The sequence below is a fragment of the Strix uralensis genome, chromosome 7, assembly GCF_047716275.1.
Source record: "Strix uralensis isolate ZFMK-TIS-50842 chromosome 7, bStrUra1, whole genome shotgun sequence".
Classification (NCBI taxonomy): domain Eukaryota; kingdom Metazoa; phylum Chordata; class Aves; order Strigiformes; family Strigidae; genus Strix; species Strix uralensis.
Genome location: NC_133978.1, coordinates 40,356,278 through 40,383,953, shown reverse-complemented (window position 1 = coordinate 40,383,953; position 27,676 = coordinate 40,356,278). Strand labels below are relative to the sequence as shown.

General features: G+C 40.2%; 1 protein-coding gene across 1 annotated transcript; it reads right to left on the bottom strand.

Moving 5' to 3' along the window:
- Positions 1–27,676, bottom strand: MKI67 (marker of proliferation Ki-67). Its single transcript, XM_074875545.1, has 18 exons — positions 27,585–27,676; positions 26,001–26,082; positions 25,803–25,918; positions 25,228–25,297; positions 24,243–24,321; positions 19,680–21,185; positions 19,131–19,369; positions 17,956–18,376; positions 15,760–15,875; positions 15,385–15,556; positions 15,162–15,296; positions 9,179–11,007; positions 8,070–8,145; positions 5,836–7,508; positions 4,728–4,803; positions 3,806–4,165; positions 2,180–3,085; positions 1–681 (listed from the first exon to the last, which is right to left on the bottom strand). The coding sequence occupies exons 1-18, from the start codon at positions 27,674–27,676 to the stop codon at positions 530–532; spliced, it is 8,100 nt and encodes a 2,699-aa protein (XP_074731646.1). The 3' UTR covers positions 1–529.

Below are 27,676 nucleotides of genomic sequence, written 5' to 3'. Positions count from 1 at the left end.
TGAAGTTTTTGCAAATTTAATCACTTAAAAACGCACTTTTTAATACAATATTTTTAAAAAAATTATCAAAATTTCAGAATAGTAATCCTAATACATCTATAGTCTTTTTAAAGAATATTTACAGAACTGTGATGAAAAATAAGACTTAAGCACATGAAAATTTAAACAGAAAATAGCTTAAACTGGCAATAAAGTAATATGGCTTCCTGACGGCTGTACTGATCAACAGAAAAAGGGGGATAAATACTGATACAAAAAGATGGTTTTTTATGTTTGGAGTTTTGCATAAGCACCCCATGGTTTTAGGAAGCACTACACATAGACAAATCTAATTAAAATCAATTAAAACAGATACCTAAGCTTTATTTGTAAACACCTTAAAGACTATATTTTGATACTAATTCAGTGACCGCTTTTCAAAATCTGAGTTTAAAATCTGAGTGCAAATCAATTCACATTAAAAGATGCAATTTCAATTACTGAATTGATTTAAAAGCCGGTTCTGTGACTGTTTCTGTGACTGTTAAGATTATTTCCTCGCTCTTGCACTTGTTCTTGTGCTTGATCTTGTCTTCCTGTCTGTCCCTCCAGTCGTCCGAGTAGCCCTTACACCCTCTTCACCAAGTTGTTCTTTGGCTTTGTTTCTTCTTCCTTTTTGGAGCGATCCATTTTCATCGTTCTCTATTTGTACACACAAAAAAAAAAAAATTGTATCATAAACCAAACATTTCATACAAAATTCAATCTTCAGTTACATTGTTTTTAAAGGAAATGTCCCTAATGACTACATTCCAAAGATTTCATCTATGAATTCAACAAACCAGTTACAAACCCCACACTTCTGCACATCCAATATCCTTTAAGATAAATCCCCGAGGACTTACAGCTATTTCTGAAAGTAGGTTAACATTAATGACAGCACCAAAACCAATTAGCTACCATTTGAGCTAAAGTTCCTTCTACTGATATGTAAAACTAAAACATATCCAACACCGAAGAAAAATCCTGCACAAACAAATATCTAGTAACTGTTCTGTGGTTCAGATAAAGCTGGAAAGTTAGGCTTTTAACTGTAAAGAAGTGACTAGACCCCTAAAGATCGAGATAGCACAGAAAAGTTAAGCTGCTCCAAGAGATAAACACTAACCCAAGCACCAGACATAGAAACCATCACTAAAATCCACGTGAGGAGAGATGACCTCCCCGGAAGAGAAACTATGCGGGCAGGTAGTAAAGCATCAGAAGAGATCAACCCTTTGGTGAGTACCTACAGCAGTAGCAGGAAGCAGGAACTAGCAAGTGTGCAAAGGGAAACAGAAAAAAACTCAATAAACCAAGACAGATACGTGGCAACAGAGAGGTATGTGTTATATGAGGACAAGCACGTGCAATAGGAAAGGGAAAGAGCCAAAGAGAAATAAAACAAAGGGCACTGTCAAATCACAATAAGGTTTTTAACACGATTGCCAGGAAATCCCTCAATATGTAGCTCTAAAGATTGTTATTTCCATTTGCATGCATTTATTTGACAATATTTCTTAATTGCATCATGGCAGTTTCATCACATCAAGCTGAAAATTGCAGGGAAGGCTTTAGGAGTCTGCAGCGAGAATTCTATTGGCTTGGGGAAAGCAAAACAGCAAAGGAGGAAATGGGAGACACGTGGAACTTTTGCTGTCTTTTTAGCTCAAACACAGCTTCGAGTCCTTCTAGCATCAACTTCAAAACCAGCTGATGGCTAGCGAAGGTTCTCCCAAACCTAGAGCTAGAAAAGCAGGAGCACGGATGGTATTTAGGAGAAAAGATGAACAATGGGTGCTATAAACTTGTTCTGTCACTACCACCTTCATCTCCACATAAGCTACTTGCTGTATTTACTCTAAACTACATTGTTAATGATTGAGATAGAATCTATTCTAGAAAAGCATGAAGACATTTGAGTACCCTAACAGAGGAATACTCCGTGTCATACCCCATCAAATCAATCCCTTCTACTTCGGAAAAACATCTGGTTTATGTAAGGTAACACCGACCCTATTTACTAAGTCTTCTTGCTATATTGAAGCCCTACTCGCTATAGTAGAGCACGGCAGCCCACAGTAATACTAGAATTTGGTACACATTATTGTTATATCCATAAATAACTTCGCTATATTTAGAAAGCAAATTCTTGCCTTACCTGATTTTGATTTTTTGGATGCCAAGTCATCTGATGGCAACTCACATTTTCTTCTGCGAGAAGAGGAAGTTGCCTGTTGTATAGGGTTAACTTCTTGTTTCTTAAGAATCCCCTTTTGACATCTATTTATGGGCAAGGCAGGATTTTCCCTGAGAAAAGCGGAAGTAGTTTCTTCAGATTTGGAAGAAATTCTTCTCTTTCTGCCCACTCTTGATGGATTTCCTTTTGCAGATGGAGCTACTGCCAAAAGTATATTCTCTTGTTCTTCAGGAGTTTCAGGATTGTCCAAAATCAGCTTTTTCTTTCTACTACTTTCTTTTGATAAGCCCTGTTTTCCCTGAATAGAACTTGTGGCTTCTAACGAGAGGGCAATGTCTTTCCTTCTGCCTCTTCTCAGCTGATTTTCTTTTACGGGTGAATCAAAAGTTTCTAATGGAACATTTTGATATTCTTTAGGAGCTGCTTCTCTACCATTATCTGCTGGCAAACGGCGTTTTCCTCTAAGAGAAATGTGATTAGTTGTGTGTGATGCCAGAGCAGTTTCTTTCCTTCTGCCCCTTCCTAAAGGCTTCTCTTTTGCACAGGACACTGTTTCCAAAGACATATTTTGTTCTTCATTAGTACCCTCCTCTTTATCATCAGTTTCTGACAAGTCAAATTTTCTCTGGAGAGAAGATGAACTTCCTGCCTCTGCTGCTAGATCAATCTTTTTCCTTGCGCCCCTCGCTGATGCATTTCTTTTCACCTGCAAAGTTTTATTTCCCAAAGCTGGATTTTGATCTTCTCTCACAGTCGTCTTCTTATCATCACCTTCTGGCAACCCATGTCTTCTTCTGACAGGAAGAGATCTAGATGTTTGTGATGCTGCAGCAACCTCTCGTCTTTTCCCTCGTCTCAGTGGATTCTCTTGGGTTGAAAAGGGAGTAGCAAACAAAGATGAATATTGCTCTTTTACAAAAGCCTCATCTTTGCTATGACCTGTAATTAATGTTTGGTTTTCCATGTAGTTAGAACAAGCTACTGGTGGAATGGAAACAACTAGCTTTCTCCTGCTCCTCCTTACTTGCAAAGAAGGATTTTCTGAAGTCTCACGTTGACCATCTTTGCAAGTCATTCCTTTGTCATCCTCGGGTAAACTCCATTTTCCTCCAGCTGCTTTGGAGCTGGCTTCTTCAAGTTCAAAATTAACTTTTCTACCTCTACCTCTTCTACATGCTGTTCCATTTTTCTGTGCTTGATTCTCTTGCAGGATTTCAGTTTGCTTTGGTTTAAGTATTCCCTGTTCATTTCCCACCTGCTTTCGACGCTTAAGAGCAGGACTGTAACTGTCTGCAGCAGGTACCTTATTTCTTATGAAGAAATGAGGCATTTCTTCACTGTCTTCCACACCACCTTGGTTAGGTTTGTTTTCAGGTCTTTTTAAACCTGTTTGCAGCTGACAATTTTCATTTTGAATGCTACTAGATATGGCTGGATCATCTTCAGTCTCTAAGACGCCATTGAAGCCATACTCCTGCAAAGTCTGTTTTCTATTTGCACGTTGTTTTTGTACCACTGAAGAAGCTTTGCCACAAGACTCAAGATTCTCACCTGCATGTTTTAACTCTGCTGTTTTTTTCCCTTTACCTCTTCCTGCTCTTCGAGTAGCTCCAAGTCCTTCCACAAATGAATCAATTTCAACTTCTTCCGGATCAGGATGCTGTGAAACAATTTCCTCTTGGATGCAACGGTTTGCTCTCCTTCCTCTTCCTCTGTTTTTAGCTGCTGAAGTTGAAGTACTGATCTCTTCCATCTCCTCTTGGGTGCTCTTTTTTTCCAGACTTTGCAATTCTTTTGAATTCAAATTCTTTTCACACTGCTTTGCTGAAGCAGGATGCACTTTTGTCTTCCTCGACCTGCCCTTTGTTGGTCTCTGGGTAGAGTCGTCTTCACTAGTTGATTCCCTCTGTTGAGAATCTTCACTTTGTGAAACATTTCCTTTATCTTCTAAAATAGGGGATTTTTTTTCCCCATTCAAAGTTTTTACAAAGAAAAGAACACAAACAAAAGTTATATATTACTATGCCTGATCAAAGTATCTGTGAGTTTCAATTTTCCTAACAGACATCTTGCTCAAACAAATCACACTAGTATGTTAAAAAAAATTTAAAATAAATAAAGATTTTAACTAATTCCTAGATTGGACAGGCTTCTGACCAAAAATGTTTGGTTTATTTGGTAGGTAGCATTCATAGGTTTAAGCTATGTTCTTGAAAGTCTTTACAAAAAAAATGTAATTTTAAGTGGAGATGTTTTACACTGTTACGTCTGGAGATGCCAACCTTACCATACCAACTAATTACTACACCGTTACTTCTACAACAATAGAATTCCAGCACCTGGTGTTCATTAGGGATGACTGCACAAATTCCATGAGCTATCACTTCACATATACAATATACAGCTTCACACTGTATGTTCAGGAATTTTAAAAACATGTTAGAACTTGACAGTAACATATATTACTTTGTATATTCATCTTTCCTCTAGTTAAAGTATTTGTACTTACCATATTTATGACTGGAATTAGTACAAGGAGGTGCAGTATCTTCTTGCTCAGAATCCGGAACGCTTCCTGATCCGACCTAAGGGAATAAACAATCATCCATAAATCCATCTCTGACAGGACCAGAAATAATGGAGCCAACCAATACAAAATTAATGTATAGTAATGGTTGAAAAACGTCTTGTCAAGTACTTTCCTCTAAAAATGAAATCAACTCAGTTTTGTAACTGCATCCATGTATTTGTTACTAGCACACAAATGTATCAAACTTCACCCTTCTCATCTGAGCTAGTGTAGCAGTTTTTAAAGGGAAAGATTACAAACACTGCGTAGAGTTGAAAAAAGTATTAATAAGATTGGCTGAAAAGTGTCTAAATGAGTGCTCAAAAGGAATTTGGGGTATTGAAGCTGAATTAGTTGAGTGTTTTGTAGTGTTTTATTGTAGTTCTACACAGATGAGCACTAAGCCCAGTGATCCTTGACATTTTACCTATGGATCTGGGTGTGAACAGAAAAATCAATACTAATAAAATTCACAAATGATAACAGTGATGAAGCTGTGAATTATAAGGTCAGAATGGTAACCCAGAGCAACCTCAGTAACTACTTTGGGTTCCTTCAGTGAAAATACATGTTAACACAGGCAAACGCACAGCGACAGAGCTACCTCTCTAAAAGAGGCATCCATTCAGGGAGCGATGAAACAAACACTTACGGGCATAGTGAGCTATCAACCGATCACGTGGTGACATGTTTTCTTCAATGCCCAACACTTTGGGATGTGCAAAGACAGAGATAGCTTAAAATCTAAACTATGAGGTGTGAAGCAGCTGTACAAAACAAAACAAAAAAACCCGTGTGTCTTCTAACAAGGGGGCATTCACCTGGACAGCTACCAAGGAAAAAAAAAAAAAAATGCCATCTTTAGTGTTTTCAAATCAACAGGAGGTGCCTTTCTAGAAGGTATTATTTCCTCCAGAGGTTCTGGGCATGACATATTTGAAGTGCTGTAACGTACAAGATGTCATACAAGGAAGCCTAAGCATTCATCTCAACCACAGGCCTCAAAGTTTAAATACATTCCTTCCAAAAGCTAAAGAAAGCATTTTACCTTTGTTTCCTCTGGTATTTCAAACAATTCCGCAAGTCCAACATAGTCCACTTTGAAATTAGAACACTTCTGCTTGGGTTCTGCCATAAGCCTTTGCAGACCCACAAAATCATCAGCTGGTTGATACTTTTCTCTCGGAGCCTTCACTAATGTACTCATATCAAATATATCTTCTATGGGTTCAACTCCTATGGGTTCAACGTTTTCCTCTGGTGTCTTGAAAATACGGCTGACCCCAATCATGTCTTCTACTGGTTGACATTTCAGCTTTGGAGTTTTCCTGGTTAAAGTAACACCTGCCACATCTTTCACTGCTTCCCCTTCTTGTGCAGGAGTCTTAAGCAATCTTTGAAAGCCAGTTTCACCCATAACAGGTTCCAACTCTTGCTGTGGGGTCTTCATGAGCTGCTTGATGCCCGACAGGACCTCGATGGGCTCTGGCTTTCGCTTTGGGGTCCTCATGAGCTCCTTGATGCCCGACAAGGCCTCTACAGGCTCCACCTTCCGCTTTGGGGTCCTCCTGAGCTGCTTGATGCCCAACAGGACCCCGGTGGGCTCTGGCTTTCGCTTTGGGGTCCTCATGAGCTCCTTGATGCCCGACAAGGCCTCTTCAGTATCTCCCTGAGATACTTTAATCTCATTTTTGATGTGTGATTGTGTTTCAGTACCAGTTTCAGTTGAAGTCTCCTTGATTTTTGGAATGTTTTGTAGATTTTCAAGTGCCATTTCACAAATGTCTGCTTTTAATTCAGTTGAGTGCTTTCTAGCACTTCTTAAAGACTTCAATCTTTTCTCTGTTATCTTTATTTTAAATTTAGTTCCACTCTCAGATTTTTCTGCTGTGGCAGTCTTAGTATCTTTGTTAAAAGTCTGTTTGTCTCCTTTTATCTTTGCTGATGGGCCTTTACGAAGCTGCCTTCTTGTTCCAGGAAGGTCCTGTGAAGAAGCTTGTTTAATGGGGTTATTTCTAGCTCTTTTGGCTCCTTTAGGTGGAATCAGTGATTCTGTATTTTCTACTTCCTTTATTCCTCCAGACCTTCTAGGCCACAGAAGCATTTCTTCACTGTCTTCCACACCACCTTGGTTAGGTTTGTTTTCAGGTCTTTTTAAACCTGTTTGCAGCTGACAATTTTCATTTTGAATGCTACTAGATATGGCTGGATCATCTTCAGTCTCTAAGATGCCATTGAAGCCATACTCCTGCAAAGTCTGTTTTCTATTTGCACGTTGTTTTTGTACCACTGAAGAAGCTTTGCCACAAGACTCAAGATTCTCACCTGCATGTTTTAACTCTGCTGTTTTTTTCCCTTTACCTCTTCCTGCTCTTCGAGTAGCTCCAAGTCCTTCCACAAATGAATCAATTTCAACTTCTTCCGGATCAGGATGCTGTGAAACAATTTCCTCTTGGATGCAACGGTTTGCTCTCCTTCCTCTTCCTCTGTTTTTAGCTGCTGAAGTTGAAGTACTGATCTCTTCCATCTCCTCTTGGGTGCTCTTTTTTTCCAGACTTTGCAATTCTTTTGAATTCAAATTCTTTTCACACTGCTTTGCTGAAGCAGGATGTACTTTTGTCTTCCTCGACCTGCCCTTTGTTGGTCTCTGGGTAGAGTCGTCTTCACTAGTTGATTCCCTCTGTTGAGAATCTTCACTTTGTGAAACATTTCCTTTATCTTCTAAAATAGGGGATTTTTTTTCCCCATTCAAAGTTTTTACAAAGAAAAGAACACAAACAAAAGTTATATATTACTATGCCTGATCAAAGTATCTGTGAGTTTCAATTTTCCTAACAGACATCTTGCTCAAACAAATCACACTAGTATGTTAAAAAAAATTTAAAATAAATAAAGATTTTAACTAATTCCTAGATTGGACAGGCTTCTGACCAAAAATGTTTGGTTTATTTGGTAGGTAGCATTCATAGGTTTAAGCTATGTTCTTGAAAGTCTTTACAAAAAAAATGTAATTTTAAGTGGAGATGTTTTACACTGTTACATCTGGAGATGCCAACCTTACCATACCAACTAATTACTACACCGTTACTTCTACAACAATAGAATTCCAGCACCTGGTGTTCATTAGAGATGCTGCACAAATTCCATGAGCTATCACTTCACATATACAATATACAGCTTCACACTGTATGTTCAGGAATTTTAAAAACATGTTAGAACTTGACAGTAACATATATTACTTTGTATATTCATCTTTCCTCTAGTTAAAGTATTTGTACTTACCATATTTATGACTGGAATTAGTACAAGGAGGTGCAGTATCTTCTTGTTCAGAATCCGGAACGCTTCCTGATCCGACCTAAGGGAATAAACAATCATCCATAAATCCATCTCTGACAGGACCAGAAATAATGGAGCCAACCAATACAAAATTAATGTATAGTAATGGTTGAAAAACGTCTTGTCAAGTACTTTCCTCTAAAAATGAAATCAACTCAGTTTTGTAACTGCATCCATGTATTTGTTACTAGCACACAAATGTATCAAACTTCACCCTTCTCATCTGAGCTAGTGTAGCAGTTGTTAAAGGGAAAGATTACAAACACTGCGTAGAGTTGAAAAAAGTATTAATAAGATTGGCTGAAAAGTGTCTAAATGAGTGCTCAAAAGGAATTTGGGGTATTGAAGCTGAATTAGTTGAGTGTTTTGTAGTGTTTTATTGTAGTTCTACACAGATGAGCACTAAGCCCAGTGATCCTTGACATTTTACCTATGGATCTGGGTGTGAACAGAAAAATCAATACTAATAAAATTCACAAATGATAACAGTGATGAAGCTGTGAATTATAAGGTCAGAATGGTAACCCAGAGCAACCTCAGTAACTACTTTGGGTTCCTTCAGTGAAAATACATGTTAACACAGGCAAACGCACAGCGACAGAGCTACCTCTCTAAAAGAGGCATCCATTCAGGGAGCGATGAAACAAACACTTACGGGCATAGTGAGCTATCAACCGATCACGTGGTGACATGTTTTCTTCAATGCCCAACACTTTGGGATGTGCAAAGACAGAGATAGCTTAAAATCTAAACTATGAGGTGTGAAGCAGCTGTACAAAACAAAACAAAAAAACCCGTGTGTCTTCTAACAAGGGGGCATTCACCTGGACAGCTACCAAGGAAAAAAAAAAAAAATATGCCATCTTTAGTGTTTTCAAATCAACAGGAGGTGCCTTTCTAGAAGGTATTATTTCCTCCAGAGGTTCTGGGCATGACATATTTGAAGTGCTGTAACGTACAAGATGTCATACAAGGAAGCCTAAGCATTCATCTCAACCACAGGCCTCAAAGTTTAAATACATTCCTTCCAAAAGCTAAAGAAAGCATTTTACCTTTGTTTCCTCTGGTATTTCAAACAATTCCGCAAGTCCAACATAGTCCACTTTGAAATTAGAACACTTCTGCTTGGGTTCTGCCATAAGCCTTTGCAGACCCACAAAATCATCAGCTGGTTGATACTTTTCTCTCGGAGCCTTCACTAATGTACTCATATCAAATATATCTTCTATGGGTTCAACTCCTATGGGTTCAACGTTTTCCTCTGGTGTCTTGAAAATACGGCTGACCCCAATCATGTCTTCTACTGGTTGACATTTCAGCTTTGGAGTTTTCCTGGTTAAAGTAACACCTGCCACATCTTTCACTGCTTCCCCTTCTTGTGCAGGAGTCTTAAGCAATCTTTGAAAGCCAGTTTCACCCATAACAGGTTCCAACTCTTGCTGTGGGGTCTTCATGAGCTGCTTGATGCCCGACAGGACCTCGATGGGCTCTGGCTTTCGCTTTGGGGTCCTCATGAGCTCCTTGATGCCTGACAGCACCTCGATGGGCTCTGGCTTCTGCTTTGGGGTCCTCATGAGCTTCTTGATGCCTGACAGCACCTCGATGGGCTCTGGCTTCTGCTTTGGGGTCCTCATGAGCTCCTTGATGCCTGACAGGTCCTCGATGGGCTCTGGCTTGCGCTTTGGGGTCTTCATGATCTGCTTGATACCTGACAGGTCCTCGATGGGCTCTGGCTTGCTCTTTGGGGTCTTCATGAGCTGCTTGATACCTGACAGGTCCTCGATGGGCTCTGGCTTGCGCTTTGGGGTCTTCATGAGCTGCTTGATACCTGACAGGTCCTCGATGGGCTCTGGCTTGCTCTTTGGGGTCTTCATGAGCTGCTTGATACCTGACAGGTCCTCGATGGGCTCTGGCTTGCTCTTTGGGGTCTTCATGAGCTGCTTGATACCTGACAGGACCTCGATGGGCTCTGGCTTCTGCTTTGGGGTCTTCATGAGCTGCTTGATACCTGACAGGTCCTCGATGGGCTCTGGCTTGCGCTTTGGGGTCTTCATGATCTGCTTGATACCTGACAGGTCCTCGATGGGCTCTGGCTTGCTCTTTGGGGTCTTCATGAGCTGCTTGATACCTGACAGGTCCTCGATGGGCTCTGGCTTGCGCTTTGGGGTCTTCATGAGCTGCTTGATACCTGACAGGTCCTCGATGGGCTCTGGCTTGCTCTTTGGGGTCTTCATGAGCTGCTTGATACCTGACAGGTCCTCGATGGGCTCTGGCTTGCTCTTTGGGGTCTTCATGAGCTGCTTGATACCTGACAGGACCTCGATGGGCTCTGGCTTCTGCTTTGGGGTCTTCATGAGCTGCTTGATGCCCGACAGGACCTCAGTGGGCTCTGGCTTTCGCTTTGGGGTCCTCATGAGCTCCTTGATGCCCGACAAGGCCTCTACAGGCTCCAGCGTCCGCTTTGGGGTCCTCCTGAGCTGCTTGATGTCCAACAGGACCTCGATGGGCTCTGGCTTGCGCTTTGGGGTCCTCATGAGCGCCTTAATGCCTGACAAGGCCTCTACAGGATCCAACGTCCGCTTTGGGGTCTTCCTGAGCTGCTTGATGCCCGGCAGGTCTTCGACAGGCTCCGACTTCTGCTTTGGGGTCCTCCTTTTACTTCCTGATTTCAGCCGAGGTGTTTGTTTTTCTGGAATTATTGACAAACTAGCCACACTAACATTTTCTCCCAGGATAGCTTTTACGTTTTCAGGAGTTTTCATGGATAATGTATCAAATACACACTTCACCGACTCCTCTATCTGAAAGTGAAAAATGTCTGGACTATCTTGTTTCTGTTCCGAAGCATCCGAACTGTTTAACGGTGACACCATCATCTCTCCTGAAATAAGTAGAAGACTTATGTAATTTGGAAAAATAACGATGGTGAAAATCCAAACATTCTAGTTGCTATAAGTAAGTAAAATGGATTCAAACAGCCAGAGCCTTTTAAAAACACAAATACAAAACAGCATCAACAGTTGATTTGGTAATTAGCTCCTACGAGACACAGCATACATTTAAAAAACTGACTATAAAAAAAATAGTTTTTATTTAAACTGATATAAAATGTTTTCCATTATCCCTAAAATTTCTAGCGCTGCAAGTCTTTTATTGCAATTTCCTTTGTTTTGATGCAATACCAGACATAAATCAGAAATTTTCACATTAAAGAACATACATTTGACCTTTCTGACAGCAAGGAAGAAAAACATGACAAGAGATATTTGTAAAATTCTTATCACAGGATATCTCAAGTTGGAAGGGACACCTGAGGATCAGCGAGCCCACCTCCCTGCTCCTCACAGCACTACCTGAAACTAAACCATATAACCAAGAGTGTTGTCTAAACGCTCCCTGAACTCTGACAGGCTGCGTGCTGTGACCACTTCCCTGAGCAGCCTGTTCCACTGACCAACCACCCTCCCAGTGAAGAGCCTCTTCCTAACGCCCAACCTCAGCTTCCCCTGACGCAGCTTCATCCCATTTCCTCGTGGCCTATCCCTGGTCAGCAGAAAAGGAGAGCAGCACCTCCCCCTCCACTGCCCCCCTCGAGGAGGAAGGGCTGCCATGAGGGCACCCCTCAGCCCTCTCCAAGCTCAACAACAAACCAAGCGACCTCAGCTGCTCTTTGCAAGTCTTACCCTTCAGGCCTTTCACCTTGGTCACCATCCTCTCGACACACTCTGATCTCCTTCGTACAGCCACGCGCCCAAAACCCGAGGAGGGGCCGCAGCTCTGCGGCGCAGAGTGGGACAGCTGCCTCCCCGACTGGCCAGCTGTGTTGTGTTTGCCGTATCCTAGGACACGGTTGGCCCGTTTGGTTGCCACGACTCACGACGCAACTTGCCATCAACCCAAACCCCCAGATGTCTTTCCACGGGGCTGCTTTCCAGCCTCTCATCCCCCAACTTGTACCTTTAACCAGGATTACTCCATCCCAGGTGGAGAATCCTGCACTTGCCCTTGTTAAATTTCACACGTTTGCTGATTGCTCAGCTCTCCTCTCCCAAGATCTCTCAGGAAGGCCTCTCTAACCAGGAGGGAGCCCCACAGCTCCTCCTACTCTACTGTCACTGACAAACTTACTTGCCCTACATTCCATTTCTGTGTCCAGGTCATTTATAAAATCATTAAAGAGCACTGGCCTTAAAATTAAGCCCTGGGGGACCCCACTGGTGCCTGGCCACCAGCCTGATGTAACCCCATTTACTCTCTGAGCCCGTCCCGTCAGCCAAGTGCTCACCCAACATACCATGGACTTGTCCAGCTCTGTGCTGGACATTTTATCCAGAAGGATACTGTGAGAAACAGTATCAAAAACTTCACTAAAATCCCAAACCACCACATCTACTGGCTTCTCTTGGTCAACTACATGGGTGGTGACTTTGTCCTAAAAGTAAATTACATTGGTTAAAGCAGGACGTTCCCCTCATAAACCCGTGCTGGCTATGACCAATGGCTGCGTTCTCTCAAGTGTTTTTCAGTAACTCTGTCCTGGTTTAACCAGGATAGGGTTAAGTTTCCCCAGCAGTGGGGGGGGAGCTCTAGCCGGGTTATTCAGATACCAGATACCATGCGGACGTCACATCCTGGCAGGTCACATTTTTCCTGGCGCGGAGCGCGGTGCACTCGTGGTTTTGTACATCGTGCTTCCCACTGCTGTATTTGGTAGCTATTTTGCTCTGTTAATTGCTATCACTATTACTGTTATTGTTGTTGTTGGTTGTGTTGCTATTGCACTGTTGTATTAAACCTTTCCTTATTTCAGTCTTGGGGCTTTGTATTTCACTCCCTTTGTGGGGGAGGGGCAGCGGCCGCGTGGTCTCAGACCCCGGCAGGGGCTAAACCACCACAAACTCCTAGAATAAACTTCTCTGTAATTTTGCCAGGCACTGAAGCGAGGCTGAAAGCACTGTAATTACCAGAGTCTTCCTTCTTACCCATCTTGAAAATTGGGACATTTCCCATCTTACTGTCACCCTTCCTAAGACCACCGAAAAATAATGGAGAGGTCTCACAGGAACATCGGCCACCTACACCGGGTTTGTATGTGGCTGGTACTTGGAAAGGTACTTTTCACAACTATTCATTATGGTCCCTGCAGAGGCACAGAGCTCGAGTTTTTGGATTCTTTTGCATCCTGCTCATTCTGCGGAGCCAAAAATGACAAAGCTTGGGAAAAGGTGAATTTCTCTGGCTGTTTAGTGCCAACTATTTATTTGCCCTCACCATTTCCTAGCACAGTAAGCATGAGCATTACAACAAGCGTAACTATGCTGCTGCTCAGCAGATGCAGCCAACATTCCTACCACTAGTAAAAAAGAACTGAAGCCAAGGAAAGGTTATGGAAATAACTCAGGTCAGAACAATTCACCAAAGATTTTAAAAGAAATTGTATTTTCTTCCCAAAACAATTTGAACCAAACTTATGCCAGAAACGCTATTTCCAGAATAATATACTCCAAACCAAGGCTTGAATGTTAAAAGGCTAACCTTGCTTTGGTCCCTGGAAAAACAGTGGCACAGGTTGAAACACACCTCTCGGCACAGGAAGAACGGGGTTATTGGGAACAGTCAGCTTGGATTTATCAGAGGAAAAATCATACCTGACCGATCCAATTACCTTTTATGATGAAAAGAGCGCAGTGGCTATTATTTAATGCAACTTTAACAATGTTTTCAACACTGTCTCCCACAATATTTTGGTACTTAAACAGGAACATCACGGTTAGATGAACGGGCAACTGGTTGAATCAAGAACTGGCTGGTGGATCAGGCTCAGAGAGTTGCAGTTAATAAGTCTCTACCTGCCGGCCAGTAACAAGGAAGCGTACTGCAGCCTGGAGGAACAGGCTAACTCTAATAATCTCAATCTTAAAACTATCTGTTCATTTTAAAAGCATAACCCTCATCTTCAAGCTAGAAATAAAGTATGCAAGTCTGCTGGTGTCAGTTCTTAAATCAGGGCTTCTAGGATCTAGCAATAACTTGCCTTTGTAGTTCCTATCCTGTCAAGTCCTAATCGTAAAATGTTCAAGTCCTTCCAAATTCCTGGTCCAGCAGCATTAAGAAACAAACTTAAGTTTTTCAATCCATATTCCCTAAATGATGAAACTAAAGCATTCACGACATACAAAAGCATTGGTGTGTGTAGAATCTAAGATTAAGGGCTTGCCCACCGATTTAAGGAAAGCACTAAAGAATAGAATAACTAACAGCTGCTAACGGACATCTTCAAGCGCATGAAGATCACTCTACTAGTTCTTCTTTTCAAAGAAAAACTTTTTACTGGACTCCCTTCTGAAGTTTTAACAAGGTTTGTTACACCTAAGCCTGACTTCCACAACATCTGAAATAAACCAAAATACATTGCAATTATTATTTTAAATATTGGAGGACTTAATTCTTGATTTTTCATGATGCTCATCATCATCAGTAGATGATGCTCAATTTTGCTAAATTCTCAAGAAAACAGAATTTTAATTTCAAGAATTCTGGGTTATACAGGGACACAGTGACTGGTATGCAAGCTTATTAGGAAAAGCTGCACAACAAAGTACCATCTCAACAGATTTTTCTAACGTGACACATTTTTGGTTTGGGGTTTTTTTTTGTTTTTTTGGGGGTTTTTTTGGTTTTTTTTTTAAATAGACTTTTTCTGCAAGATTACACAATGACCTCTCCTTACCTGAAACTTGGTCACTGGATTTAGATGTATCCAGACAACTGATTAAGAAAGCGCCACGCTTCAACATTTTGAAGTTTCATACCAAATAAATAAAATAACATCTACTCAAAAATTAACTGGAACTACAAACATGTCTTAATACATGATAAAAATCAATGGTTCCTTTTATGGGTTGCCAGATGCTTCATCTCAATACATCGAGTCTGCCTAGGCTGAGCCTACTCGCTGTCTCAAGCAGCAGACACACCACTACACTGCTACCCCTAAATATACCAAAACATTTCCTTTCTTTTCAAATAACATACCAGATTCTTCAGGCGTCTGCAATTCAGAAGTTTCCACTGCGGTACATGTTGGTGTAAAATCAGTCTTCTGAACAGAGGCCAAAGGTAAAGTTTTTCCGCTCTTATTTTCTGGAGTTTGAAACATTTCAGCTATTCCTATAAATTAAATTCAGAGAAATGAGCATATGCTTTGACAAAAGAACTACACAGTTGTCAGAGTGAGCAACAGATTTCAACACCTTACCTGTGAAGCTTTCATCCATATTCACGTTTAGCTTCATGATAGGATTTTTTACCACTTTAGGGACCTGTCCAACTGTTCTGACTGTGGTGGAATAAGCTCTACCTACAACTATTGTAGCAGGTGACTCTGCATGACCTGTACTAAAATGACCTTTTATTTTTCTTTCTGGAGTCTGCAGAGGGGAAAGAAAAGGAAAAAAAAAAGGTTAGTAAACTAAGATAGCTTTTATATAAAATCTACATTTCTTATTTGCTGTAAAAAAAGACATCAACACCCATTTAACATCATACTAGAAGCTCATAAGCTTCCCGTTTCTGTAGCAGAATACCTACAAGCTGGTTTGTGGTTATACAAAAACAAAAAGAAAAGGAATACCTTTGGTGATTTGGTTTTCTTCTTTAGGGAGCTTCCTTTTCGGACACTTTTTTTAACAGTCTTTGACTGTGATCTTGCAACACCTAGTTTTACCACTTCTGCCCAAGATTTTGCAACTAGAAAGCAAAAGAGAAATAACCACTTTAATTCTCAGCTGTATAAATTGAAGTTCACACTTAATTCCCTGTGAATTTCCTGCAGTCAGGCACAGGGAAGTGGTTGCATCATCTGACAACACCTACACTAAAGTGCTCTGTGAAATGCTTTCAGTTGGTGGACCCAATTTCAGCTGAACAAGTGTCCAATTACCCGCTATGGCTATTTCCACAGCAAAACAAAAACAAAAAGCTTCATACAGAGTCAAATAGATGTAAGATCCTAGCACTAAAAGCTAATCCAATTCCACCCTCACTCTTTTTGTATGGAAATAATTTTTTCCAACAGAAGTTTGCCATGAGCCTTTCAGTCTCGTTCATTATTATACCTGAACTTTTCCCTGGTGGGACATGAGATTTACCATCAGAGAAACAGCTTCTACGTGATCCATACCCAGCTTTTCTTTCACCACCTTCCCAAGGAATTTCATAGTCAGGCAATTACTTGTTTATACTGCTTACAGCATTTAGATCTACAGACATTCCATAATTTTTTCTTATATCACCTTCTCCTTATAACATCCTCTGAAAATTCCCAAAGCAAAGTTGTCTTTATCACAGCATCATTCTGTACACAGCAGAGGAATAGGGAAAATAGTTACAGGTGTGTAATAAATGAAGCTGTAAGGACATCTCATAGTCTATTTCTGAAGTAAAGGAGGTAGAAGACAATGATTATATAAAAGAAATGCTTTTTTTTTTTTTTTTAAGTAGAGATAAAAAGGGGAATGCCCTTCCTGAAGAAAAGGATGTTATTATTTTCTTGTCAGAATTGCTGTGCAAGTTAGGGAAAGTCTGTAAATAAGACTTCAAATGCTGGCATTGCTAAGGTGTTCAGAATACATAGAGAAGTGCCAAGCATGCAGGAAATTATCTGAAAAAGCACAAAGTTTTATTTTGGATACAAAGTAGACACCTAAAATTTTTAAGAACTGTGGCTTTCTTTTCGCATTACAGAATAAACTGATGCACTGATATAAAAAAACACTCACGCATTACAGAGAGGTGGCGAAAAATGGTGTGTCTAATATTTGTGAACTACTCTGTTGCTATGAAAATGAACGGCACAACCAAAGCCACTGAAAAAAGAACCCCCACTTATTTCACTAAAAGACTAATACCACATTCAGCTGTATTAACCAGGAAGTACTGTGAAGACCTGTGATTTTATCTTATCATGTAATAATATTAATGATGAGATCCTCATTGGTACACATATGCAGCACATTGTTCAAAAGTTTAAAGTGACACTACAAAAAAATGGAGACAGTAAAGAGTAACAAAAATTCCTGGGTGAATAGTGGTGTTAGTGGGAAGTTTTAAATTTGACTTTGAAAGAGTCAAATTGATTTAATTTATGAAGCAGATGACAAAGACACATTATCTGTAAGCTTCTTCAAAAATAAAAACGTCAAGAACCAGATGCCCCCTATCATAATGTTTCCAATGCTGTGAAAACCTTTTCAAACCAGTGTTCAACATTCAAATTCAAATGTTCAACTTCAACATATTCAAATTAACACCCAGTTACCACCCTGTTTTTTTTAATTCTGTTATATACCACTGTCAACAATTAAATGCAGTCCAGCCCATGGACAAAAGTTGTGAACTGCCTATAAAAAAAGGCACAAAGAAAACAAACTGAAGCTAGATTGCTATAAAACTCAGGTTTTCACATCAAAATTGATGTAACTGATACAATGTAATGTAGTTCAATATTACCTGAACTTGGAAGGACTTGAAGGATCACTATTGCAACTAACCTTGCAAAGAGAACCTTAACTCTACCATTTTTCAACTTCTGAACTTTAAGATGTGTTCTAAACAGGGTTTCATATATGCTTTAGTAATTTGCTTTATGAATATGAGAGAATGTAACACTTTGCGATTCCCAGGTTGTTTCCAAGAAGTCCAACAACCGCCAGAAGATATGCCAATCATTTGGTGGGCTCTGCATAACAAAATAACAGGCCTACTTCAGTTTTGTTCCTGTATTTTACAGCATTAAAATTACTACTAAAAATTATCTGCTGAAACAAACCTAGTAAATTGGCACTAGAGGCACCGCTTCTTCTTTTTGCATTGATAACTGCTACAGCCCCACTTCTCCTCATGGGCGTGACCTTTGAAGCAACTTGTGCACTTTTTGTCAATTTGTCAGGTGTAGTCGTTGAAGAGGTTTTATCATCTTGGTGAACGTGAGAAGATTTAGGGGTTTTCACTTGGGGATCATTTTTCTCCTTCGTATTCACGTTTTCTGCAACGGCATACTTTTCTTCTGCAATTGGGGATGGTGTTGTGATGTGAGAGACAGAGAAACGGCCTTTTGTGAAAAGTGCTGGAGAGCCTAAAGGAAGTGTAGGTGTTGCTTTCCCAGAAGCAGGGGATGAGGCCGCTGGTGACTTCCAGGCTGGCAAATGCTTTGGTGACATGGTTTCTTTCTGCAAATGTTCAGAAAGTTCCTGGTAGAAAAAAAAAAGATAAACATAAAATGTTACTGCACATAGCTCAACTACATCCCTGGCAAGTACATACAATAGTATAAACTATCATCAGATCATTTGAGAAAACCTTAAATATTATTCTCTGAAAACAAACTTGTAACAAGTTTTAAATTTCAAAACAGTCTCACAAGACAGAATCACAGAATCATCTAGGTTGGAAAAGACCTTGAAGACCATCTAGTCCAACCATTAAGACACATGCAAATTCAATCGAATAAATTAACTGAACTTCTACTTTATTCAAAAGTTTTGTTCATATCAAGTACACTAGATACATTTCAACCAGTTTACATCAACAGCGAATGTTTTCAAAGTTCTAGCCAAACCACATGGCAGTAGCTTCTGCAGTCTGTCAAACTCCTCTTCTTTTTTCTCTTACTTAGGGTAAACTGGAGCTTGTAGACACTGCTTCTAAGCGCAAACATACAGAAATACACTCCTGTGTATGCGTGAGAACAAGCAATAGCATGTGAGGTGAATAAAAACACACCTGTATAAAGGCAGGTGGATATAAAGTGTAAGCCGAGCCCTTTCTTACAATGGAGAAGTTAAAAAAATGCTGAGTAACACTTGATTTTAAATATGATTTTAATTTGCCATTAAAATCTCCACTTCCCAGCATACACCTGACAAGGTTTACTACTAATTTTTAGAAGTCTTAGAATTTATAAATTCTGCTCACATTCACAACCTGATCAGTCTTAACTTTTACCTGGACTGTGAAGCGCTTCAATCCCTGAGCCTTTTTCAGAACGGCACGTGGCGAGTTTCCAAACGGTAAGCTCAGTCTGGCAGGAATTGCACCTCTTTTAATGGGCGAGTTGGGAGGCAAACTTTTATCAAAAAGTTCTGGACTTAGATGACCACCAAAAGACACTCTCTTCCTTTTTTCTAAAGGCTGAAGTAACAAACCACCACTTTTCCTCTTCTGAGATAGCATTTTTGTCTTGCCTAAAAATAACAATTGAAAATATTTCTATATATCTAAGAATCCAAGTCAACGTTTTAACCAGCAGAGAAAACAGTGCTTATTTGTGCCTTTTAAAGTTGGAAACATATCGGAAGAGATAAATAGACTCAATTAAGTAAACTTTTATACATATTTTTGTGTATTTTTATGGTCACTATAACTACACAATAAATATTTTAGAACTAATATGTCAGCAATGAGTTCTACGTTTCACATAAGTGAAAAAATTATCACAAAAACACTATGATAATTTCTCAAATATAAAAATGACAAGGGATTAAACATATCTACCTGACTCTCCTCCAGCCAACAGGCCAGAAACATTCATTTCTGAGACAGCCTCATTGCCTTTCAGTACAGCAGCACTTCCAGAAGACCTTCTCCTGAACGACAATCTACGAGGTCTCGTATCACAGGCATCTTCCAAATCTCGTTTCTGGTGATGCCCCTTCGTGGCCAGGTCTTCTTTAGCTCCCTTGTCGTTTCCATCTGGAGTTTTACTGGGATGTTCTTGAACAGCACTTGTCTCCAAGGCTTTTTCAGTTTGCAGACCAGAGGTCCTTGGCCTACCCCTTTGTCTTCCAGAGTCAGACTTCGGACTAGCAGTAGATGACAGTTCTGATGTTAACTCTTCTGCGGCCGGTGTCTCCAAATGGACACTTGTGTTTGATAATTCTTTACTTTGCCTGTTACTTCTTCTGGGACTCTTGGAATTTGAAAGAGAAACGGGAGTTTCAGAACATTCCTCTTTTGAGTTAACAAAGTTTGCCTGATCACAAATTTCTTTCAGCACTTCTTCTTTTACAGGTCTTCCTGGGGTACGTTGTTTACTGTTTCGTCTTTGTTTCAAGCATTCATTTTCTGCCAAAGGCAGTTGTTTGAGGCTATCATTTCCACACACTGAATCTTCCCTTTGAGTCTCAGCTAAAATTTCTGAAAAAGACTTACATTTCAATGACACACGTCGCTGAGTTGTTGGAGTATCAGTATATACAGGACTCACTCCACTGGTTTCTTTGGTAGCTGATATGAAATGCGACCGAGGACTCCTCCTCCTGGATGTTGGTGTAGACAGAACATATTTATCTACTTCAGAAACATTAATTGTGTTTGTCATTTGTGCTAGTTTAGCTACTGCTGCTGGAGAGCTGTGTATTTTTATTTTATCTGCACAATCCAAGCATTCTATAATGCACGGCTTCAGTGGAAATGCTGCATTTGCATCATTCTCCTTACTGGATTTGGTTGTAACTTCAGTACTTTTAGAACTGCCTTCTGTACTTAGTTCCTTACGATCCTGCAAGTGATTTCTTTCCACAGCATCTCTTGGTGTCTCCTTTGAAATAGAAGTTCGAGGACTCCTGGTAAAACTCTTCCTGGTAGCGCTTCCTACAGCTGAGATCTGGTTAAATTCTGAACAGATTACTTCTTGCTTTATTTTACATTCTTCAATATTTTCACTTCTACTTCTTTCTTTTTCTTTAGTCAGGCTTCCCAGATCATAAACACAACTCGATGAAGTTCGAGCACTTGGCTCTAGCAGAACAGTCTTCCCATCTTCTTTTGCAGCTTGTTGACATACATTTCCCTCTTGCAGAGTTTTCTTCACTTTAATTTCACATTTCAGTTTTTCATAAAGTTTACTAAAGGGAGACATTTCACTTTGCCTCCTACTAGAGAGATGTATTCCGTGTGCAGATTTGGGTGTTTGTAGTTTGACAGGTAAAGCTTTGCAAGTTTTTTCCTCTGTACTTTGTTTATTTTCATTGGCATTTTTTTCTTCACATTCAGCATTATCTGCAAAGCAAAGCAAAAAATAATACAGATGCAGAGTTACTTAAAAATGGTAGAACTACAAATATGAGTTCCATAAATACAGGTGAAAATTCCATCCTTTCCTCTCCCAAGATGGTCAACCAGGGTCCAGGATACAGTACTGTAAATAAAGCTCTGTTAACCAGAACAATTTTTCTCATGATAGAAGTATTAGTACCTAAATATTTAATTAAACTTTAAGTTGTAATCTGGAATTCATCCCATATTCAGGGAAGGCACTTGATGTTTCACGCTTTTGTTTTTCATCAGAATCAATGGCTCATAAACATCTTTCAGGGCTGCCACAAGACAAATCTGTGAGCATACAATCAACCCACCATTTAGATCAGCTCACCACACTTCCATCTGCTTTTCGTCCTGCATTTACATAGGTGCTACGTTGCTTTAGGGTAAAGCCAGACTGCAGAGCTGCCTCTTCCCAGATGAGACACAGCAAGTGACTGTGCACGTGCTGCCATTCCACTGGATCCCGGGACACGCACACGAGGAAGACTGAGGCAGAATGCTTCACTTCGGGCTTCCCATGAGCAAGGGGTATGTGCACACTAACAGAGTTCATCTGCTAAGAGGTGCTTTTTTTAAGCCCTGAGAAGCTGAGACCTGACGTACATCATCTACAGGGTCTATTTCTCAACACCACTTTATGTCAGTGGGAACACCCGCTGGAAGAAAAGCTGATACATGTTGACTTTTCTTAATTGTGATGGGAAATAATCTATGTAAAGATTAAGGTACTGACACAGAAAGGAAAGCCTATCAATTATCACAGAAGCATCCAGGTTGGAAAAGACCTTGAAGATCCTCCAGTCCAACCATGAACCTCACACTGACCATTCTCAACTCCACCAGATCCCTCAGTGCTGGGTCAACCCGACTCTTCAACCCCTCCAGGGATGGGGACTCCCCCCCTGCCCTGGGCAGCCCATTCCAACGCCCAACAACCCCTTCTGCAAAGAAATACTTCCTAAGAGCCAGTCTGACCCTGCCCTGGCGCAGCTTGAGGCCATTCCCTCTTGTCCTGGTGCTTGTTCCTTGGGTCAAGAGACTCATCCCCCCTCTCTGCACCCTCCTTTCAGGGAGCTGTAGAGGGCAATGAGGTCTCCCCTCAGCCTCCTCTTCTCCAGACTAAACCCCCCCAGTTCCCTCAGCCGCTCCCCATCAGACCTGTGCTCCAGACCCTGCACCAGCTCCGTTGCCCTTCTCTGGACACGCTCGAGTCATTCAACGGCCTTTTTGGAGTGAGGGGCCCAAAACTGAACCCAGTCATAGAGGTGCGGCCTCACCAGTGCCAAATCCAGGGGTAAGATCCCTTCCCTGTCCCTGCGGGCCACGCTATTGCTGATACAAGCCAGGATGCCATTGGCCTTCTTGGCCACCTGGGCACACTGCTGCCTCCTGTTCAGCCGGCTGGCAATCAACACCCCCAGGTCCCTCTCTGACTGGCAGCTCTCCAGCCACTCCTCCCCAAGCCTGTAGCGCTGCTGGGGGTTGTTGTGGCCCAAGTGCAGCACCCGGCATTTGGCCTTATTGAAACTCCTACAGTTGGCCTCAGCCCAGCAAACCAGCCTGTCCAGATCTCTCTGCAGAGCCTCCCTACCCTCGAGCAGATCAACACTCCCACCCAACTTGGTGTCATCTGCAAATTACTGAGGGTGCACTCGTTCCCCTCGTCTAGATCATCAATAAAGATGTTAAACAGGAGTGGCCCCAAAACTGAGCCTTGGACACCACTCGTGACCGGCTGCCAACCAGATTTAACTCCGAATCACCACAACTCTGGGCCCAGCCATCCAGCCAGTTTTTCACCCAGCAAAGCATGTGCCCATCCAAGCCACGAGCAGCCAGTTTCGCCAGGAGAATGCTGTCTAGGAAATGCTTCTGGGAAAGGGGAAAAGGAGTGAGTGGGGGAAAGAGACACATGGGAAAGAACAGGAAATTAAATCTTTCTATGAAAGCTGTTACCCGACTGCAGACAAGTACATCAACATTTTTTTTTCACTCAGTTGACAAGTTGTTCCCTTAAAGTTGACAGAACAATGAAGCAAAGACTGTTGTATCGTAGGACAGCATTGGGGAACCTGTTACCCGAATCCTGCAAACACAGATGCGCTCACAACAACCTACTGAAATGGAACACTTGGAAACAGTCTGGGCTTTTTGCACTGCAACAACCATTTGTCACAAAAATCAAACCCATCTGTAGATAAATAGCCTCCATCTAACAAACTTTGTATCTTCCCATGAAAATCAGCATTAATTAAGACAAGAATGATGGGAAGGTGAAGTCCTGGCATTTAACCAGTCCATGATCTGTAACTAGCCAGACTTGGTAGCTCTAGAAGATTTTCCTGGGTCTACACAAAACAGCTATTGTAAATTATTATTTCCATCATCAAAATTAACCCTTCCTACGTATCTCCAAAATGATAGCTGTTTCAATTTCTTATCAGGAAAGAATACATGAGATAACGCAATATTTGCTCAAAAGGAAAAAAGAAACTCATTAGTACAAATGAGGAAAGCTGTATTCTCGATCAGCAGAGAACTGCAAGTTAAATTTTAATCACAAAGGTGAATTTGTCATGTTGTACTTATCTGATGCTGCTGAAAAGTAAAATGTAATAGGCAATTGTTGCATGTATCAGTTTCAACTGGCATTTGTATGGCATTTGCAAAGCTGGTGTAACTCAACTCCCTTCTTAGCTATAATGTTCATAAACTGAATCTGCACAAGTCACTTAAAGCAATATAAATGGGTTTTGCCAACTCCAGGCTAACTGTTACTGCCCATTTGTCAGGATGAAATTCAACTGAACTCTTCTGGCAGGACTTGGCTTTGGTAAATCACAGCATCTAAGCATGATGAGATAGTACACTGACTTGGCAAGGTGTATTGTACTGAAAAGTCCTAAACCACATTTCCTTTGCTCTCTTCAACCTTGTTTTTCTTTTTATGCTAAGAATAAATGCAGTTAAGGGGGAAGAAGAAAACAAAGCCCCCATAAAACAGGTACCAACCTGAAGCATGAAGACTTTTAGATCCTGAAGTTTGTTTGTGTAGTAATTCCACTTCTGCCACCTGCTGAACATGAAGAACCTGTAAATTTGCACAATATTACAGCAGAGCAACAAATATTTTACAGTTTAGCTTTCACCTGCACATTGAAAAACAGTATAGAAGTATATGCATTGTTTACTAAACAGGCATAGAAGTAGTCAAATGAAATCCTAGAATATTTCAAAGTTGAAGCACACTGACCAATACACATTTAAGGCCCTATATAGCAAGAGTGTAAGTCTTGTTTTGCCATTAGAATTATTAGCTCTAAAAGCAGCTGTATCATAAGAATATATATAAGCACACTTGAATCTCACCTTCTTACCAGACCTACTGGAAAATTTTTATTTAAATAAGAGAACTATAAAATAATAGTAGAAAAAAAAAATCTTTCAATAGCCACAGTACTCACAAACTAACACCATCCCCTTTAAGGGAGAAAACTTTGCTGAGAACAAAAAAAGAAACTAATGGAAATAAATTATTAAAAGACAGTCTTAGCTTGATATTTATAAATTCTAACAACACATTAGTGTACTAGCACATAGAACAACAGATTATTTTGGAAAAAAAAAAGAATGCTCATTCTCTAGGGCAAACTTCCCTGTTTAAAATATGAGGATATCCAAGGCTCATAACTCTGCATTTCCTCCATTCCATCCTCTCTTCGAAAAAACTATGGATTAATTTTTAATAGTTTACCTGTATTAGTAACATCATAGATTATTAAGGATCTATTACCAGAAACTGACAAGTCTAAAATTAATAAATTATTAATTTTTTAAAAAGTATTTATCTGAAGGAGTTTATTCGTATTTTCAAACAGAAAGTTAGTCTATGGCTGAAAAATTATTTCTAACAAGAAAACAGAACAAGGAAATAGAATACTGTATCACTACCAATACCAACGTACTTGCAATAAATAACCTATGGCCACAAAATTACCTGCAGTGTTTCATCTTTTGGAGACCTAGAACGTTTCTTTCTTGGAGTTGATTGGAGAGGATATTCAAATCTGGAAGAAATGTTTAAAAAGACAACCATTTTTTGACAAATTGCTGATGTCTAAATCCCTATTATTAAGATAAATGACCTAGCAATAGTTGTCCACTCCCAACAATACAGACATACCACTTTTAAAGGCTTTAACTACATCAAACTAGTTCTAAATTTTCCCCTAAAAATGACTACCCTCGAAACAAAACCACAATGATCTCTCTAGACAATTCTATCTTTATTGGTTTAGCTTAACGTAATATAAAAATGATAAAAAAAAATCTTTAAGCAATCCTGCTTTCTGAAGAAGGTCTATAAGACCTCATAAAGAAATATGAAATAAACTAGATTAACTTCTGCTCCTGAAGATGGTGAAAGGACGTTTTAATTTTTCCCGTTTATCTCCAGCCACCTTCTACATCTCCATCCAACAGCAGAGCCTGCGCCCACAAAGCTCTCTGCGCTCTTTGCCTGCACAACACCTTCCAGGACCAAGGCACTAACAGTTTGGCAGTGGCACTTACCTGAAAGAACGATCAATAATAGTTAACACATCTCCGTGCTTCAGAGGTACAGGTTGCTGAAAACAACCACCATTCAGCTGCGTAGGATTTACCGTACTTAAATTAGTCAGTATTGCCTAAAAATAAAACAAACATTTTGTGTAGCCTGATGAGATCCAACGATGCAACGTATACCTCATTAAAATATGTCAATCTTACCTCCTTGTTTTCATTTACTTCAATTTTACAATGTTCTTTCGACACCTGAGGCAATTGGATGCGAATATCACATTCTGTTCTCCTGCAGGTGAAAATACAGTTTGAGTTTCAAGACACGCAAAAGACAGAAGAATCTGACTACTATAGAATTAGGTGATTTCCCAACTTTTCAGCTAATAGTTGTGCAGCACCATGGTACTTTCTTAAATTGGCAATGTGAAGAAAATGAACTACCTAACTGCAGCAAAAAATAGCAGCTCATGCTTCTACATCATCAGAGAATCCATATCAGAAGAAAAAATGTGAAATACGCAAATTCTGAAAAAAGCAGTTCACAAGCCAAAAGAGACATCTACAACATATCTCCTGGTTTGAGATTACCTGTTTCCTGACTTGCAAGTTGCTGAAGACTTCCAGAATATTTTTAGGAAATACCAGCATGTTCTTAAAATACCACATGTTCTTAAGTTCACTCTTAAGCATTTGTTACTTATCACCCTCAGAGACAGACCTGGACCTCTGGTCTCACCTGGAGAGCCACCTGAACCTTCTCTAAAAGCTGCTAGTAAGTGAAAGTTATGTTTCTAAGTGTACAGACTTTCTCTTTCTTTTTTTTTTTTTTTAAGCTTTTGACACGCTTTAGCTTGCAGGCAGCAGACTTATCCACTGTCATACCAGAGGTACTACTGTTCCCAGAAGCACCAACACCTCTCACTGATGCAGCTGGCAGAAATTAATGTTTGTACCATTAAGTATCATCCGTCTGGGCAGCTCTGCTGAGGCCAAGGAACAGGTATTATTGACCCTGGAGTGCTTCCCATAGATTTGCCCTGAAGAATCTGATTCCAGACTGAATAATTAGTTATTTAAGATATCTATCAGACAATAAAGTGCTGAACAGACCTAGTTTAAGGGAAGTAAAACCACTTTATTTAAAGCCTATTTATAGTCAGATAATCTAGTCAAGTCTTCACATACACCATTCAGGCATATTAATTTTATCTTTTAATGTGAAGTGGCTGGATCAAGCTCAAAACCCACTATCACTAGACTGTATAAGTCAAAGTGAGTTTCAAGATTGGAGGAAGAGGTATAAATTTTTCTTCATATTTAATATCAATTCTAGATATTGCCTGACATATTCCATTACTGAGGTTTCAGAGAACCAAACCAAAACAAAAAGGTTGAAAAGAGCAGTGATGTAATGAAGATTGTCAAAACCAAGCCATGTACCTCACTTCTCTTCACTAGTCAATTATCTGGAAACTGCCTCAGAATAAAGGTATACCATCACTTGCTTGTCAAATGTGTATTACTTTTAATCCCTCCCCCAGACTTCCTTTGGCCAGAAACTTTAAAAAAAAGAAAAGTAGTAGTTCTGGCAAGGAAAGGACAAAAAGCAGTAAAAAAAATTAAGTTCAGCTTTCTAGTCTTAACAGTTAACCTTAGTCCAATGTCACCTTCCCTTCCCTGAACACCATTCACAACTAAACATTTTTGCAAATAAGTATTAGAAGATATAATCTGCAGGAAAAATATCACTAATATTATTTTGATGTACGCAAGTACTCAACCAATTCTCACCTTCCAAATAAACAAGAACTTGCAGTGAGTGGAAAACTAATTCCATCAGTCCCATTCCGTTTAATTACGATGATATTCCCAAAGAGCGGCAT